The sequence below is a fragment of the Lepidochelys kempii genome, chromosome 2 (genome assembly GCF_965140285.1).
Source record: "Lepidochelys kempii isolate rLepKem1 chromosome 2, rLepKem1.hap1, whole genome shotgun sequence".
Taxonomy (NCBI): Eukaryota; Metazoa; Chordata; order Testudines; family Cheloniidae; genus Lepidochelys; species Lepidochelys kempii.
The window spans coordinates 267,577,417-267,596,297 of NC_136381.1; the positions used below are offsets into that span (position 1 = coordinate 267,577,417).

At 43.2% G+C, this 18,881-nt stretch overlaps 1 protein-coding gene across 17 annotated transcripts in view; it reads right to left on the reverse strand.

Annotated features, from left to right (window-relative positions):
* Positions 1-18,881, reverse strand: part of LOC140907905 (KAT8 regulatory NSL complex subunit 1) — a 147,101-nt gene that overhangs the window by 107,972 nt on the left and 20,248 nt on the right. Inside the window, exons 1-2 of one of the 17 annotated variants that reach the window (XM_073334936.1) lie at positions 17,003-17,129; positions 8,505-8,593 (exon numbers count right to left, since the gene is read on the reverse strand). The exons of 9 other annotated variants lie outside the window; for them this stretch is intronic. Coding sequence is in view for 1 of the 8 variants with exons in the window: in XM_073334928.1 (XP_073191029.1) it covers positions 10,572-10,923 (352 nt within the window). In the remaining 7 variants the exon portion in view is untranslated. 7 more of the 17 variants (XM_073334935.2, XM_078851876.1, XM_078851877.1 and 4 more) reach the window with 7 other exon arrangements.

The window sequence follows — 18,881 nt, forward strand, 5'->3', positions numbered from 1 at the left end:
GACACTGGATGATCACCTCTGTGAGGCAGAGGCAGAGGCAGAGTCCAGTGTTAGGTTAAAGTCAGGCCTGAGAAGTATAATCTCTGCAGACAGAAAAAACAGTATCACTGATGCTCACTTTCATCTAGAGTTAAGGTTTCCCAGTGACTGCTTGTGCCCTTCCATAATATCAAGTTCTGCAAAACTCAAACTTCAGAAAAACAGGACACAGTTACGTTACATACCCTGTATAGCCTTAATATTGCCCCCTGGAGCTGGCAGCCATTGGGGAGTTATCTGCAATGGTCTGAAGCTGCATCCAGTAAGAGAGCTGTACCTGTACTAAATGGCTTAAGTGGTGGAGGGAGTAGGTGGGGCAGATTGGTGGAGGTGTGTTTGTGGGTTGAAGAGATAGAGATTAGTTTAAGAAGCATCACAGAATTGTGGCTGTGATGTGAGAGGGTTTGAGCCCACCCTGTGGGTGCGTGTAAAGAAAAAGGGAGCATGTGAACCTAGGGGAGTTGCCTGAATCATTTTATTGCAAAATTAGCAAAGCACAGGGGAGGGAAGGGGAGTGTCTTGCCATGCAACAGGAATGGTCAGTAATGAGGTGGGATATGAAAGCAGTCTGTGGGTTTAATGATGGGTAAGGGAACATATAGGTTTAGATGGTATCCTGTAAGTGCAAAGTGGTATTCTGAATAGGCTAAGAGTGTAGGGCAGGTGCAGGTAGGTCCTTTCCTTTACAGTAAAAGTTGCAGGTGTTGGTAGGAGTTTGTGGTCATTATGGCAACTGTAGACAACACGTAGAATAGTGGACTATGCACTCCTGGTCCTGCACTCTTCTCCCTGCCCCTCGCCATCCAGCCAGTCCTGTGCCTTCCAGTCCATCCACCCTCCCTGCTGGCCCCCACCATGCTATTTTGTCCAGGCTTCCCCTCATCCTAGGCATTCCCTAATGTGTGTATGTGGCATTGTATCCCATTTTCCAACTGTACCTGACCTTTGAATCAGAATTTTCCCTATGGATGATGAGAGAACCCTAAGGCTGTTTTAAAGTGTTAACACAATTTTCTGAAAAAGAGCTGTATCCTGTGCATTCCTTGGCCACTCTGCATTTTTCCTCACATGCCCAACCCCTTCATTCTTGGTATGTGCAGCACACAACACTACACATCCTTCTGCAGCATAGAAGGCTCAGAAAGGGGTGAAGTGGCCCATTTATCTCAATACGATGGCATACCTGAATAAGAACACCTTAAGATGAATGCAGCATGAAACAATAGTTCTGAGATGTATGAATGACTCCATTCATAGTCAGTCTCATTCCCCTTATCCAGCCAACTTCAGGAGAACCACAATAAGAATTCATATTCTTAACACCTGCATGCTCCCAGTATGCCTGTTCTCAGCTGCATACCCGAGGGACAGGGTTTTCCCAGTTCCCCCACACATAGTGGGGAATAGGGAGACAGACTCAGACCCCCTAGAAGGACAAGGTCCCCCATACCCTAGCTCACAGAAGGGGCAGGCAGGGGTATTAAACCCCCATGCATGGTCTGGGGCCCCCCCAGATCATGGTGCACACATGGGAGGGGAATATCAGGGTGATACATATGCTCCTATTTCCCCACAGTCTGTCACTCATCTCCGCCCCCGCCATGTTCCCTTTTCCTGATGTCCCTACCCCCGCCATTCCCCATCACCTAATCCCTCTACCCACCCATCCCCATTTATCCCTCTCCTCACACCCCCAAGCCCTGTCCTCACCTATTTCCACCCATTCTTCTATCCCAATCACCTTCTTCTTCCAGCATACATTTGCACGTACAATTCATTTTTTCAAAAATCGTTTCAGAGCCTTTTGAATATTTACTATACGCATATTATATTTCCCCAAAATAAAAATTCTTCTTTGACACAGGCAGATTCAAGCAATATGCCTCCCTTTTTAATTTCCACCCTGCGTTGGGGATTTGAATTCACAGTGCCTCTGTGGGGCTCAGATTCAATGGCCAGAACATTTCCCTTGAAGCCATGCAGGTCCTGCCAATCTTCGGTGGCTTTCAACACCATTGGGCGCTCTCTCTCTGTACATGCAGAGGGTGATCCATCAGGTAATCCTTATGCTTACCAGAACACCCAACTGGAGAAAAAAAAATCTTTTACTAAGAATGCTGTAATTTGATTTCTCCCAAAGGGCTGGTGGGTGCCATGCATTTTGTAGGGGTAACCCTTGAGCACCAGAGATCCTAGTGCAAGGATCTCAGCCATAGTTTGATCTCTAATTGTATATGAAAATGTTGCCAGCATGTCAACTTTAAGAGCTTTTTTTCCAAGGGGCTATATCTTGGGAACCCCTTATTCAAATTGTCCCAAATTTGGTTCACTGACCAAACCCCACTTCCCCATGAAGTGCATAAAATTTCAAGGCAATCCGAGTAACCATATGGACTTTAGAACACTTGAAGTTGAGCTTTAAACAGGAAGCCTGTCTTGATCAAATACAACAGAGCTGGTGGCACTCTGCTATAATTAGAGTGAAAATGGAGGGGCAGGGCACTACATACCCATCATAGCATAGCAGGCTCAGCGAAATGCTGAAGTGGCTCATTCATCTCAATGAAATATTTTCTGATGAAAGAAGACCCAGTGGAGATGAATACAGCCTGAAACAATAGTTCTGAGATGTATGAACTACTTCATTTACATCACTGAGTGTCCCATCTCTCCATCCCAGTGCTGAAGTGTTTCTGATGCAAACATGCCCATTCTCAGATCCTCACCCAATATCCGCAGTGTGTTCTTCATGCATGCTCCAAGTATGTCTGTTCTAAACTCTCCATCCAGAGGGGCAAGGCTTCCCCAAACCTGGTTCACGGGGGGGGGGGGGGGAGGGGGGGGAGAGAAAACTGAGATGGGCTCAGATACCCTTTGAGCAACAAGGCAACCCAGACCCCAGCTTACATGAGGGAGGCAAGGAGAGGGTCTTAGACTCTCCCCCTTCAGAAGGGGAGGGGGCCCCAGACCCTGGTGCATGCACACACACAGAGGCCCAGAAAGTAGGGCTGGATCCCAGATTACATTTCAGAAGTAGGCAGAGAAGACAGGGTCAGATGCACCAGATCCTGCCCCACACACAGAAGGGCAGATTGTGGGGTTGACAGGCACCCTATCCCTATTCTCCCACGGGTCCCCAGCATCCCTTCCCTGAGCTCCCCAACCCCGCTCACCTCCCCCTCTCACTCATCCCTTTATCCCAAGCCCCCTCACCCTCATTCCCCATAGTGAGCATGCAAACTGATGTGCATATAAAATTAATTTAAAAAAAAAATAGATAATTCCTGCATTCTCCACACTATATAACAGAGCAAACAGCCTTGTAGTGTAACAGAGCAGTGGTTCTCAACCAGGAGCACACACTCGTCTGGGGGTACACAGAGGTCTTCCAGGGGGTACATCAACTCATCTAGATATCTGCCTAGGTTTACACCAAGCTCCATAAAAAGCACTAGTGAAATCAGTACAAACTAAAATTTCCTACAGGCGACTTGTTTTTCTGCTCTATATACTATACACTGAAAAGTAAGTACAATATTTATATTCCAACTGATTTATTTTATAATTATAAAAGGTAAAAATAAGCAATTTTTCACTAATAGCATGCTGTGACATTCTTGTCTTTTTATGTCTAATTTTGTAAGCAAGTAGTTTTTAAGTGAGTAAACTTGGGGGTAAGCAAGACAAATCATACTCCTGAAAGGGGTACAGTAGTCTGGAAAGGCTGAGTAATCACTGTAATCACATGCTAGTGATGGGTGATCTACAAATACCTGAGAGGAAAAATAGCTTCTCTCCTCTGAAAACTCCTGGTGCACTCCACTAGCTATTAGCACTGCAATACGTATGAGCATGAGAAAGTTCAGAGGAATTTTCTTACACACACTCCAATCACCATCTTTAGCAATAAAAGTTGTCTACATTAGGTGAATATTGACATTTTATACTATATGGTTTAAACCTCAGACATTGAGCTACCAGTTGAAGACAATGAGAATTCCCCATATAACATCAGTAAAGGAGGTCCCTTCATCCAGCAAGACCAAATCCTCTCACCTGTATGATCCCATTTATGATGGATACCTAGATATCTATTAAGCAATTTCAGATGCATGAAAATCTAAAAGTCAAACAAAGTATCAGTCATCATGGCAGTCATCTCAGTGCTTCAATATTACGTAGGATGTTTAATAGGAAGCAAATTTATAACAGGAAGAGTCAGCATATTTCTTTGCTCACATTCTTCTGAGCAGATGCCTTGCAGCAAGATAACAATTTAAAGCCTAACTGTAGATCTTGCTCTATTGTTTACACGTAGGCAGTCCTAAGGATGTACAAAAGGAGACACTAATTTTCCTGTTCCAGAACTCTGAAGGATACCATTACAGTACTGGCATTAGCACAGGATTTGATATTTTGCTAATTATATTCCCCCTTTCTAATCAAGTTGTTTCCTTAGCTAAATGACTAAGGGAACCAGAAATGTTGACATACTCTGATCCTCAAACCCTAACGAATCTAAGTTAAATATATAATATTTCAGATTTAGATAGAAATAAGCCTTTTCACTTTCCATTATAGTTCACTCCCAGAGGGTAAAACAGCCTAACGTCATTAATTTGCACTAGCAGTTATGGCTTTTGCAAGTTGGAGATTGAACAATTAAAAAAAAAAATCAATGAAATTTAGTTTCACAAGTACTCCTTTTCTTTTTTAATGAAATTTAGTTATAACTGTGATAATACTTTGCATCCCTCTCAAAAAATGTTCTGTACCGTGTTTTGTAGAAAGTCAAATCAGTAACACAAAATCTTACTACTGCACCCTGATACTGTAACTCCTCACTTAAAGTCCTCCCGGTTAACGTTTCGCTGTTCCCTAATTGATCAGCTATGTAACATGCTTGTTTAAAGTTGCGCAATGCTCCTTTCCAAGGCCCTTTGGCAGTGGCCCGCTTTGTCCACTACTTGCAGAAAGAGCAGCCCTTTGCAGCTAGCTGGTGGGGGCTTGGAACCAGGGTGGACTGTCAGCCCCCCCATCAGCTCCCCACTCCTAAGTTCCCTGTGCGGCAGCCGCCCAGAAGGCTATTAATTGCCTGTAGTTCAGCTGTCCTTCCCCCACTGCTATGTGCTGCTCCCGCCCTCTGCCTTGGAGCTGCTCCCGGGAGCCTCCTGCTAGCTGTGTGTGTGGGGGGGAAGGTGTACTAATATCAGGGTGTCCCCCTACCCCTTGCTCCTGCCACCTGCTTACCCTAGCTCCACAGAGCAGGGGGGGGGGGGGAAGACAGGACATGACAGGGCTCAGGACGGAGGGAGCTTGCAGGCAGCAGCTACTGTGCTGCCTTGTAGAGTATGAGGCTACATTAACAACGTGTTAACCCTTGAGGGTTCAGCGGAGTTCTAGTTCATCATTTAGCAGTAAGAAGAAAAGGAGTACTTGTGGCACCTTAGAGACTAACCAATTTATTTGAGCATGAGCTTTTGTGAGCTACAGCTCACTTCATTGGATGCATCCGATGAAGTGAGCTGTAGCTCACGAAAGCTCATGCTCAAATAAATTGGTTAGTCTCTAAGGTGCCACAAGTACTCCTTTTCTTTTTGCGAATACAGACTAACACGGCTGTTACTCTGAAACCTGTCATTTAGCAGTAAGGTATTCCCTTGGACACATACCACCCTCTTCCACCCGCTGACTCCATCACCTCAACCAAGCTTCACAATCATCGCTGTGTACAGTATTAAATGGTTTGCTTAAAATGTATGTTGTGCGTACATATATAACATATATATTATTATATGCCATCCACAGCCTCAGAAACAACTCTGACATCATAATCAAAAAGGCTGACAAAGGAGGTGCTGTTGTCGTCATCATGAATAGGTCGGAATATGAACAAGAGGCTGCTAGGCAGCTCTCCAACACCACTTTCTACAAGCCATTACCCTCTGATCCCACTGAGGGTTACCAAAAGAAACTACACCATTTGCTCAAGAAACTCCCTGAAAAAGCACAAGAACAAATCCGCACAGACACACCCCTGGAACCCCGACCTGGGGTATTCTATCTGCTACCCAAGATCCATAAACCTGGAAATCCTGGGCACCCCATCATCTCAGGCATTGGTACTCCGACAGCAGGATTGTCTGGCTATGTAGACTCCCTCCTCAGGCCTTACGCTACCAGCACTTCCAGCTATCTTCGAGACACCACTGACTTCCTGAGGAAACTACAATCTATCGGTGATCTTCCTGAAAACACCATCCTGGCCACTATGGATGTAGAAGCCCTCTACACCAACATTCCGCACAAAGATGGACTACAAGCCATCACGAACACTATCCCCGATAATGTCACGGCAAACCTGGTGGCTGAACTTTGTGACTTTGTTCTCACCCATAACTATTTCACATTGGGGGACAATGTATACATTCAAATCAGCGGCAGTGCTATGGGTAACTGCACGGCCCCCACAGTATGCCAACATTTTTATGGCTGACTTAGAACAACGCTTCCTCAGCTCTTGTCCCCTAATGCCCCTACTCTACTTGCACTACATTGATGACACCATCATCTGGACTCATGGAAAAGAAGCCCTGGAGGAATTCCACCATGATTTCAACAATTTCCATCCCACCATCAACCTCAGCCTGGACCAGTCCACACAAGAGATCCACTTCCTGGACGCTACAGTGCTAATAAGCGATGGTCACATAACCACCACCCTATACCGGAAACCTACTGACTGCTATTCCTACCTACATGCCTCCAGCTTTCACCCAGACCACACCACATGATCCATTGTCTACAGCCAAGCTCTACGATACAACCGCATTTGCTCCAACTCCTCAGACAGAGACAAACACCTACAAGATCTCTGTCAAGCTTTCTTACAACTACAATACCCACCTGCAGAAGTGAAGAAACAGATTGATAGAGCCAGAAGAGTACCCAGAAGTCACCTACTACAGGACAGGCCCAACAAAGAAAACAACAGAACTCCACTAGCCGTCACCTTCAGCCCCCAACTAAAACCTCTCCAATGCATTATCAAGGATCTACAACTTATCCTGAAGGACGACCCATCACTCTCACAAATCTTGGGAGACAGGCCAGTCCTTGCTTACAGACAGCCCCCCAACCTGAAGCAAATACTCACCAGCAACCACACACCACACAACAGAACCACTAACCCACGAACCTATCCTTGCAACAAAGCCCGTTGCCAACTGTGCCCACATATCTATGCAGGGGACACCATCATAGGGCCTAATCACATCAGCCACACCATCAGAGGCTCGTTCACCTGCACATCTACCAACGTGATATATGCCATCATCTGCCAGCAATGCCCCTCTGCCATGTACATTGGTCAAACTGGACAGTCTCTACGTAAAAGAATAAATGGACACAAATCAGATGTCAAGAACTATAACATTCATAAACCAGTCGGAGAACACTTCAATCTCTCTGGTCACTCGATTTCTGACCTCAAAGTGACTATCCAACAAAAAAAACTTCGAAAACAGACTCCAAGGAGAGACTGCTGAATTGGAATTAATTTGCAAATTGGATACAATTAACTTAGGCTTGAATAGAGACTGGGAGTGGTTGAGTCATTATACTAAGTGAAACTATTTCCCCTTGTTTATTTCCCACCCCCCTCCCCAGATGTTCTTGTTAACTCCTGGAAATGTGCTGGAAATGGCCCACCTTGATTATCACTTCAAAAGGTTTTCTCTCCCCCAACCCCACTCTGCTGCTGGTAACAGCTCATCTTAAGTGATCACTCTCCATACAATGTATATTTTTTCATGGTCTGTGTGTATATAAAATCTCCTCACTGTACTTTCCACTTTATGCATCTGATGAAGTGAGCTGTAGCTCACGAAAGCTTATGCTCAAATAAATTGGTTAGTCTCTAAGGTGCCACAAGTACTCCTTTTCTTTTTATATATATTATATAGTCTTTTGTCTGGTGAAAAAAATTTCCCTGGAACCTAACCCCCCCCGCGCCCCCATTTGCATTCATTCTTACGTGGAAATTGGATTCGCTTAACATCGCTTTGATTAAAGTCGTATTTTTCAGAAATCGAGGAGCTACTGTATTAGATCTTTCATAGAATCATAATCATAGAATATAAGGGTTGGAAGGGACCTCAGGAGGTCATCTAGCCCAACCCCCTGCTCAAAGCAGGCCCAATCCCCAATTTTTGCCCCAGATCCCTAAATGGCCCCCTCAAGGATTGAACTCACAACCCTGGGTTTAGTAGGTCAATACTCAAAACACTGAGCTACCTCTCAGTGAAAGAAGACCACTTGGAAACATATGCAAGTAAATATGTGCATCAGCAAGGTCCTGCTGTGACTGAAAGGCATTTATAGTTAAGCATTTGTACATAGGGAGAATATTCAAACTTTTTCACTAACATTCAATAAAATCTTGTTGCTTCCCCTGTCAGCCTCACCTGTGGTATTGTGCGGGGTTCTCAAAATTATAATCAAGTTCTCAACTCCAACTGTAGTTCTCTAGTAATGTTTGTCCTCCTGTCTAATGCTGAAAAAAATTAAACAAATTAGGTTTTGACTTTTAGTTTAAAATTTACATGATAGCCAAAACAGATGTCAGCTTATATTTATTGCGAAGTGTCTAACCAATATGTGATGCTTAAGTAAATGCTGTACTGTTTTTGCAGATCTAGCCTCTCCTGCTACCCTAAAAACTCTGAACATCCAGAACGCAAGCTTGGGTTACATCTAAATGCGATTCCAGTTAGATTCGAATACAGTTCCCATCACCATAGCATGAGCAACTCACAACATTCTGAAGTGTTAAAGATATAGTTCTCTCTTCCTTGCAGTGTGCAGACTGGGCTTTTTAAAAAAAGCTGCAGTGATACTGTGAAAAGCCTAATCAAAAGTAGGTTTCAGAGCAACAGCCATGTTAGTCTGTATTCGCAAAAAGGAGTACTTGTGGCACCTGAGAGACTAACCAATTTATTTGAGCATAAGCTTTCGTGAGCTACAGCTCACAGCTTATGCTCAAATAAATTGGTTAGTCTCTCAGGTGCCACAAGTACTCCTTTTCTTTAATCAAAAGTAGGATTTATATATTTTTTCCTGAGACAGAGTTTCATGGGCATCCTGATCTCTTTGGGGAGTGAGTTCCCGACTCAGGACCGGTTAAGAAAGTTCTCTGCTGCACACGCAAGTCTAACTCTTCAGGGTGACAACTCCATTCTTCCAATGCCAATTTAGAGGCTCTGATCCTATCGAAGTCTTACAACACATGGATTAATTCCCTTCTGAGACTACTTCTGCATGGGGGGGAGAAGAGGTGTAGATACCATGGTGCCTGGGAATTCCTTGTTCAGTGTTTATCAGGATCTCAGTGACAACATCCAACCCCCAAGATGTTGGATCATATTAAAGAAGTTCTGTATTAAAATCACAAATGAGTTTGATTCCCCAGAGTTTAAATTCCAGGGTATTACTAATTAAGAGGTCTCTTGGTTTTTGGTACTGTTTCTCTCCCTCTATGTGTGAAACTTGCAAGCTGCTAATTGTGTTAGTACATTCGAAGACAGAGTCTGTTCTCAAAGCAATTCACAGAGAGAGAGACTCAAAGCAATACTCTAACAACAGAAACAGCACCCAGAGACTCCCCACCCTTTTGTTGTATTAACAATTGTGATTAAAATAGAGATAGAGGATGGATGCTTGGTGTGGATAATAACTGAATGATCAGGGAGGTGCCAGCCTAAGAATCCAGTGTCCATCGGCTGAAGAAGGCGTCAAGTGGAAATAACCAGAGGACCCCCCCCCGCCCCCGGAGGGCAGACTGGAATCCACCCAACAGCCTCAAGGATGGGAGAACCAAAGAACAAGATAACATCTTGGAGCCGTCAGGAATGTGCTATCTGCTGATTGATTCAGCAACAGCATGATGAAGCAATTCCCATCGACTGGCATAGGAAAAAATTCCTATAAAAATAGACTCTAAAAAGTGAGAACTTTGGGGTCTGATTCTGCAAACCAACTTCCAGGAGCATCAGACAAGGCCCTGCTCCCTCCTCATGTCCAGGCCACCTGGCCACCGACTTGGCATGAGCAACTCTAAGGCTGGTAACTATGATAACAACCTTGCAGAACCGTGTGTGTGTGTGTGTGTGTGTGTGTGTGTGTGTGTGAATAAATATGAGATTGAATGGAATGTTATAGCTATAACTAACTGCTTACTATGATTCTTTCTGTATTCACAATAAATGTGGTATTTTGCCTTTTTCCCTTTAATAAGATCCTGCTGGTTTTTATTTTATTGGTACAACATTTTGGTGGAGAATTGCGAAAGGGGGAATATTGGTAAAAAACCTCAGTTATTGTAAATATTGGTGTGCACACCGGCAGCTCTAGTGAGCTAGGCATTTCTATTAGGTTAACCAGACCTGCTGGCCTCCGGGAAGGTAGCAGGGGACCTGCTGGCCTCCGGGAAGGTAGCAGGGGACCTGCTGGCCTCCGGGAAGGTAGCAGGGGACCTGCTGGCCTCCGGGAAGGTAGCTGGGGACCTGCTGGCCTCCGGGAAGGTAGCTGGGGACCTGCTGGCCTCCGGGAAGGTAGCTGGGGACCTGCTGGCCTCCGGGAAGGTAGCTGGGGACCTGCTGGCCTCCGGGAAGGTAGCTGGGGACCTGCTGGCCTCCGGGAAGGTAGCTGGGGACCTGCTGGCCTCCGGGAAGGTAGCTGGGGACCTGCTGGCCTCCGGGAAGGTAGCTGGGGACCTGCTGGCCTCCGGGAAGGTAGCTGGGGACCTGCTGGCCTCCGGGAAGGTAGCTGGGGACCTGCTGGCCTCCGGGAAGGTAGCTGGGGACCTGCTGGCCTCCGGGAAGGTAGCTGGGGAAAAACACATAGATTAAGCTATGATTTCAGAATCTAGGCTGTGTCACTTGCTAAGTAATACCAGCAGTGACAAAGAGATTGAAATATCCATGTTAAGATGTTTAAAAGAAAACAGGGTAAGCCAGTACTAGAGGGAGGAATGGAGTCAGAAGGAACTCCAACCTCACCTTTTGTTAAAGAAATTACACCTTTTAAACAAATCCTTCAAAAATTTGGGCACAGTCCTTGGACTAAACAAGCCCTAGCTGATGTCTGCACTATTTCGGACCTAGAGGATAGATTGGCTCAGTATATCCTCATATACAAACCTTCTAGTGCTGCCAAAAGAGATGCAGCAGCAATTTGGTTGTTGTGGGAGGCATGTAAGGATTCTTCCCTCCGCTTGTCTTCATGTAAAGAGGAAAAGGCACAAATGGAGAAGGGAGCAGACAATTGGAAGATGCTGGCTACAAATATCCAAAGCCAGCTGAAAATAGTGAAAGAGGCACTCCAGGAATACAAAAAGAGTGAAAAAGTTAACTCTGCAGAGGCTGGAGGGAATTAAGCAGTTAAACTTTGTATTTCACCCAAACAACTTTTAACCAAAAATGTTAAAAAGGAAAAGTGTTAGAGCATTCTTGGTTTCTTTGCAGCCATTCTGAAAGAAAAATAGGCCCTTTTCCAAAGGAATGTCTGTAAATTAGCCAGGCAAAAATAAACTATCTGATTAAAATCATTTGACTGGACAATTTAGTCAAATTTGCTAAAAGAACATAAGAGGGTTCTATTGGAACTTAACTGCCTCAAATGTATAAAGGGAATGTAAGATGTAAAAAAAACAGAGCAGTGTGGAAGGGATGTTAAGGAAAAGAAAATGTGTATGTATCTGTCTGTGTGTGTGTAAATATGTAAAGTTCTAAGGACCAGTTAGTTTTGTTTTTGTTTTAAATAATGCCACTCAAAATCCATTTGACTCTTTAATTCAAAGTTGCAAAACTGACAAACCTTTTTGCTAGACACAGGTAATTAGTGTTGTTTGGCTTTGGGATTTGGCATTTAACCCTTAAAAGGTAACTCAATGCTTTACAAAATTTAAAATGTTTTTAAGTTGTGGCTGCAGCAGGGCAGTCAAAATCAGGAGAATATAAAAAAATTTTTTTTGGATTCTTTTTGTTTGTTTTTTGTTTGTTTGTTTTTGTAACAAAATAGCAGATGAGAGTTGTAGTAAAAAAAAATTAAAAAAAAGACAGTGCCTCTCTGAAGCAACAGCAGGGGTGAGGTGCACAAAACAAAAAGAAGCAATGTTAGAAACATTGAGTCTTAAAATGGCTCTGAGTAATCAGACTGTCACTTTGATAAAGGTACATGAAAACTCTGTAAGCAAAAAAAGAAATAGTGACACCTTATGTAAAAATGGATCTGGATAATGTTATAGAAGTTAAACTATGGAAGGAATGTGCATTTGCCCCAGAACATGTGCAGGGTATATTGTAGAAGGGGCAAAAGAAATGCAAACATACCATGCTACTTAATTAAAATGCTAGTAGGGCTCCAAAGGGAGCCACAATAGGTTGGGTTTTCTTTTTCAGATTGCTGTGTGTTTTGGAAGCAGAAGTTAAAAGTAATCAAAACTCTGGTGAAAGTTGATTGTGTCCCTTTTAAGATAGAGTCTCTGAGCTGCTGATGGCTTTAAATCCAAAAGCAGGAAGTTTCTGTGAAAATGCAAATTACCTAAATGATAAAGGAAGGAAAGAACTAGCAGCACAAAGGAGCTGCAGATAAAGGACATACCTGGTCAGCAAACAAATTGTCTAAATAAAAGGCATGGGATAACAAGATAATTTTAATAAATTTAATGATAATAAGTATCCCTGTAACAACGTATAGTGTGTATGATTTTTGGAAAAATCCTTTAAGGTCGTATGGTAATTGATGCTTCTCAGTTATTACCTGTAAATAAAACTTAAAGCTTAACACAGCAGGAAAAACATTATAAACTTGGTCTGCTGTATAAGAAGGAAAACTCAGGGATTTAATGACTAAACAGTGGGATAATTTCCCCATAACCCTTAAAAGATAAAAGCCTTTGAAACCTGGCCTGCCTATAGAACAAAAACAGGAAAATATGGGGGCAATTTCTCTGTTTTGCCTGCAATCAGCAAGGGTATTTGTAAAAGAAATATTTTAAGCAATAATCTGCCACCCCAAAAGGGGTAGAAACATGTTCTTTTTGTCTTTCAGAAAATCAGGAAAAGCTGCCAGCTGAAAAGCAACCCAATACCATGAATCTACTGTCACAATAGAAATTGTGTTCTGTGTTCTATGTTTTGTCTTGTGTTTTGTGTTGTTGATAGCACTGTTGTGTGTTTAAAAAAAAAATACTGAAGACCTGCAGGAACTTAAAAATAAATTAAGCTTTCTGTCCCAGCTACAGGACAGCCTTATACAAAAACAAGTACATGCCAATGTAGACTTGGTCCAAATTGGTCTGGGTAACCTAAAAGGCCGATGGAATCTTTAGTAATGGCTTAATACTACCACATGGCTTATCCATAAAAAATATATATATATTAGAAATAGGAAACTACACAGCCATAGCTATGGGATGCACTGAAATGCAGATACTTGCACTAGCTACTTTGGAACACAAAATGTTCTGGGTCATATTGGGAAATATTAAGGGTTTGATGCATTTGTTAAAAAAGAAAGAGATCATTGTTTGACACTTATCAATATGAATGGATGCAATATGTTTCCAGTATTGTAAACCAGACTTGTTAATGGGAGAAATTGTTGTCAAAATTGCACACCAACAGTCCCTGGAGGCAAAGGTATTGAAGGTTAACCCACTCCCCATATTACACATGGGATCCTTTTGGCTACCCTGGACCTTGAGCCAGTGGGCTGGGGAGGGAGGGAAGCTATTGGACACTAGAGGTTGTACCGAATGGACTCCTCAAAAGTGGGTGTGCCTCACCTTGCCTGTTTCCCCAGAACCTTGTAGTAAAGATACATCACTAGGATCATGTATGTGGCATGAATTGGAATCACAAACTCAAATTGCCTCACAGTACTTTCTCTTGAATAGGCTACATAGAAAGTGACACTGACGATTATAAATCTTAGTGTCAAAAGGGGGATTATGTTGGATCATATTAAAGAAGTTCTGTATTAAAATCACAAATGAGTTTGATTCCCCAGAGTTTAAATTCCAGGGTATTACTAATTAAGAGGTCTCTTGGTTTTTGGTACTGTTTCTCTCCCTCTATGTGTGAAACTTGCAAGCTGCTAATTGTGTTAGTACATTCGAAGACAGAGTCTGTTCTCAAAGCAATTCACAGAGAGAGAGACTCAAAGCAATACTCTAACAACAGAAACAGCACCCAGAGACTCCCCACCCTTTTGTTGTATTAACAATTGTGATTAAAATAGAGATAGAGGATGGATGTGGATGGATGCTTGGTGTGGATAATAACTGAATGATCAGGGAGGTGCCAGCCTAAGAATCCAGTGTCCATCGGCTGAAGAAGGCGTCAAGTGGAAATAACCAGAGGACCCCCCCCCCGCCCCCGGAGGGCAGACTGGAATCCACCCAACAGCCTCAAGGATGGGAGAACCAAAGAACAAGATAACATCTTGGAGCCGTCAGGAATGTGCTATCTGCTGATTGATTCAGCAACAGCATGATGAAGCAATTCCCATAGACTGGCATAGGAAGAAATTCCTATAAAAATAGACTCTAAAAAGTGAGAACTTTGGGGTCTGATTCTGCAAACCAACTTCCAGGAGCATCAGATGAGCATCTGACAAGGCCCTGCTCCCTCCTCATGTCCAGGCCACCTGGCCAGTGACTTGGCATGAGCAACTCTAAGGCTGGTAACTATGATAACAACCTTGCAGAACCTGTGTGTGTGTGTGTTTGTATGAATGAATGTGAGAATAAATATGAGATTGAATGGAATGTTATAGCTATAACTAACTGCTTACTATATTTCTTTCTGTATTCACAATAAATGTGGTATTTTGCCTTTTTCCCTTTAATAAGATCCTGCTGGTTTTTATTTTATTGGTACAACAAAGACACACTCAAATTTTAAATATAGTTAGGTGGCCTCTTCAAGAACAAGTATGTGGCTTTTAAAGAGATATCCTGTGTCATATTTCAGCCTCACTGAATTAAATTCTTCCAACACTTAAGGGACTTTACTAAGGAGGGTTGTCTCTAAGTTCCCTGTAAGCTGCGCGGCTGCACAGCAGCCTATTTAGCACCACTCAGACGCTCAAGGAACCGTCCAGGGACTTGCTGCGGCTGGGGGAGAAGCACCTCTCCCCCAGTCTAGCCCCCAACTTGCCGCAGCCAGGACACCCTTCCCCCAGCCCCAACTCTGCTGTGGCATGGCCACAGCAGCCGGAGGCGGACCCAGGTATAGCCAGGGGATGGCTGCCTATCCTGAAGGCCCAACCCCAGAGCTGCCGCAGCAAGGGGAAGCGGCCCGGACCCAGGCACAGCTGGAGGATGGCCGCCTATCCTGAAGGCCCAACCCCAGAGCTGCCACAGCGAGGGGAGGTGCCTCTCCAGCCCAGGTGCTGCTGCGAGGAGAGAGCCTCTCCCCTGCCATAGCCCCAAGCACCCTCCTGCACCCCAAACACCTCACCCCCTGCTCCCCAACCCTGAGCTCCCTCCCACCCTCCGAACCCCTCAGCCCCACCCCCAGCACATGAATTTTGTTAAGTGCACCGATATGAAGGTGATGTGTGTCACAGCCCCCATATTGGTGCATATCATAAAATTCATTCCGCACATGGGTGGGAAAATTAGAAGGAACACTGCCAGTGATATGCTCATTAGTAATTTCATACAATTTTGGATAAGAGATTTTAATTGGCAATCCTACAAGTCTAATATATGGTAAATTTTTGCTAGCTCACCAAATCTGATGCTCATTATTAAGGGAAGTAAAGTCAACTCTGAAGTGATACCACCTCCTCCTAGATATCAAATACTATATATGACAATCACATTTCAACTGCTGAGAAGACTTCCTGGAGCCTCTGATCAAGTCCTAGTTACACTACTACATATCATGCATCAATCACGTTAAAGCTAGGAACCTCAAATTCTTTAAATTCTCTTCATAAGAGGCACACCCAATTGCATTTGATTATCATTGTCCTGCTGCAAGATGATGTGTCTCTAAAGCAGGATTCGAACTCAGCTTGCTGGTTCCCACTTCCATATTTCATCCATTAAGCCGGCATCATTTCCACCTGCAGCTCAGAAGATTACACTGCAGTGACAAAACCAACATCTATAGTATAATTAGCTTCTAGAGAGTGTTCTTATTTTAAGTAGAGCAATATGAAAATGATTGCTAGGCAGAGCTAGAAAATCAGTTTCCCTGCAGGCATAGCTAACTGGCAATAAGGCTTCAAAGTATGAACAACAGAGAAGCATACAAATTCCTATCAGCTAATTAGTTTTGCTCACTGTACTTAGAGTAGTAACTCAGAGTGACACAGTCCTGATATGGAAGAGATTTTGTCCCTAAAAACAACGAATTAATATCAAATATATGCAGACAATAGCAACCATTACTTAGTACATAGACTCATTCAGATTTGTCATATCCCTATGTAAATTCCCAGTCAAGAAAAGAGTGAATTGTATTTTAAAATTTCAATTTAATTATCAATTTAAAAGGTCCTCCATTAAAATAAATCTCTACAATGCTATATTAATATTTCAAAATTCATAAGTTTATTACATAGCAGCAACTAAGTCGACTTTCATTGTTTTCAGAGCTCATCTACATGTTTACAGCCTCTCAAGAGTGTAAGAAAGTAACACTGTAAATCTGGCGATACAGAAATCAAAACTGACTACATGCACCCTCTCTCGTAAATACAAAGCACACGCCAAGAAGAGAGATTGTTAGCATCTGTTTTAGTAACAAATTCTCATGTGAAATTGGATAAAAGATTTGCAATATTTTTTAAGTTGTGTCCATTTAAAGGCACCAGCTAAGGACTGCTGAATATCGCACCCCCAGCTTTTTCCCCCATCAGTACCCTCAGAGGAATTTCTTAAAATTACCTTTGAGATTGCTTCACTGGTATCTGCAGACAGACACATTGCGCTTAAGGCACTTTACATCACTAGTAATCATACGACTGACTGAGAATGTGCCATTTTCAGTCACATTATAGGTGGCATTACCAGCTCCTCCTAGAGTTCAGGTTGCTTGATACTTCCCATTATAAGATGCTTTTTATCAGGGATGTGCCTTTTCCTGTTCCTGTGAAAAAAGTCCAAATTTGGCAGTTATCAGCCTTTGAAAAAGTCTCAGTTTGCACGTGTTCAGCAGACTTAAGAGTTTGGCAGCTAAATTATCCAGAGATTATCTGTACTGGGAATGCTCCATCCTGCGGCTGAGAAGGAATTACTTTACAATCACTGTTTCGGACTGCTGGGGGTCATTGCACCAGGTACAAAACTTTCTTAATTATCTTTCTGCTGACACCCGGACAGGGTGGAGGAGGACACAACATGACTAATACGGAGGGAACAAGAGCTGTACTGGAGGAGGGGTGGCACATGCAAAGACAAGCAATCAGAGTGGAGAAGAGAGAAGACTATGCCTGGCAGGGGCTGTGCATAGAGAGAGACTGGGAGGAGACAAGGTGCTGCAAGGGTGGAGAGGGGAAGGATTGGGACTGACTTGGCAAAAAGATGGTACTGGAAACCAGTGGAAAGGGGCCGGGGGAGAGACGTTAGATGAGAAGCCCAGGACAGGATAGCCATGAAGACTTGAGAACAGAGCGGTGTTGACAGACAGATTCATACATTCCATGGCCAGAAGGGACCATTGTGATCATCTAGTATGGAACAAGGGCAGAAGGGTATCAGGATTAGGGAGGGAGATAATGCACAAGAAACTATGACCACTAGAGACACCCCTCTCCAGAACAGAATTCAAGATTCCAGTCTCAACATTCCTCTGTCAGCAAATATCTGTGAAACTAACTGCTATATGTGGGTCTCATCCTCATCTAGTGGCTGGTCATCTGCCTTTATGTGAAACTACTACAGCCATCAGTTACTCTGTTACCCAAGTGGTTGTGCTATGGATTTAAAAGTTTCATCACATCCGATGGAAAAAAAAATGGGTGTCAATGATTCCACACAAAACATTCCATTAAGTTTAGTTTAAAAAAAACAACAAAAGCCCCCCCCCACACACACCACACCAGAGAATTACATACAAAAGCATACATTAATAGAATGTTAAGATGGTAAATTCAAGTACTCAAGTTATGAAATGCCAGAATTAACACTGCATGTGCAAACCTAATTCGACTCCCCTGTGCGTATGCATTATTATGCAGTCCTAATTATGTGACTGTTTTTACCATAAGATCTTTGCCTCATTCAGTGCACAGAAAGTACCATGCTCTAGGAATGAATCAGGATTATGTACTGAAAGAGGCTGTTGGTACAACCCCTGTCTCATTTGTGGCTGAAGCTGAAATGTGTTTAGTGCAGGAGGCAAAGGACTGCATGAAGAGAAAGGTTGTTTTCATGGTTAAAGCAATCTCATTTTCTGGGTGCCCAACTCTAGACCATGGGGTTGAATCTGCAGAAATGTTAAGCACTGTATAGCTGCATCTGAAGTCAGATGGAGATGTGCTCCGAACATAGAAAGTGTTATATAATGCTACATACTCTGAAAAATATGAAGCCCTCAGCCTCTCAAATTGGGCACCCAAACTTAAGATCAAAGGTGTCCACTAATTTCTCAAAAAGAAAAGGAGTACTTGTGGCACCTTAGAGACTAACCAATTCTTTTTGCGAATACAGACTAACACGGCTGTTACTCTGAAACTAATTTCTCAGTGCATCAGTCCTCCAGCTGCAGAATGCAGCTACTTCATCTCATGTTACAGGCATGTTTTGAAAGTAAGTTAGTATTTAT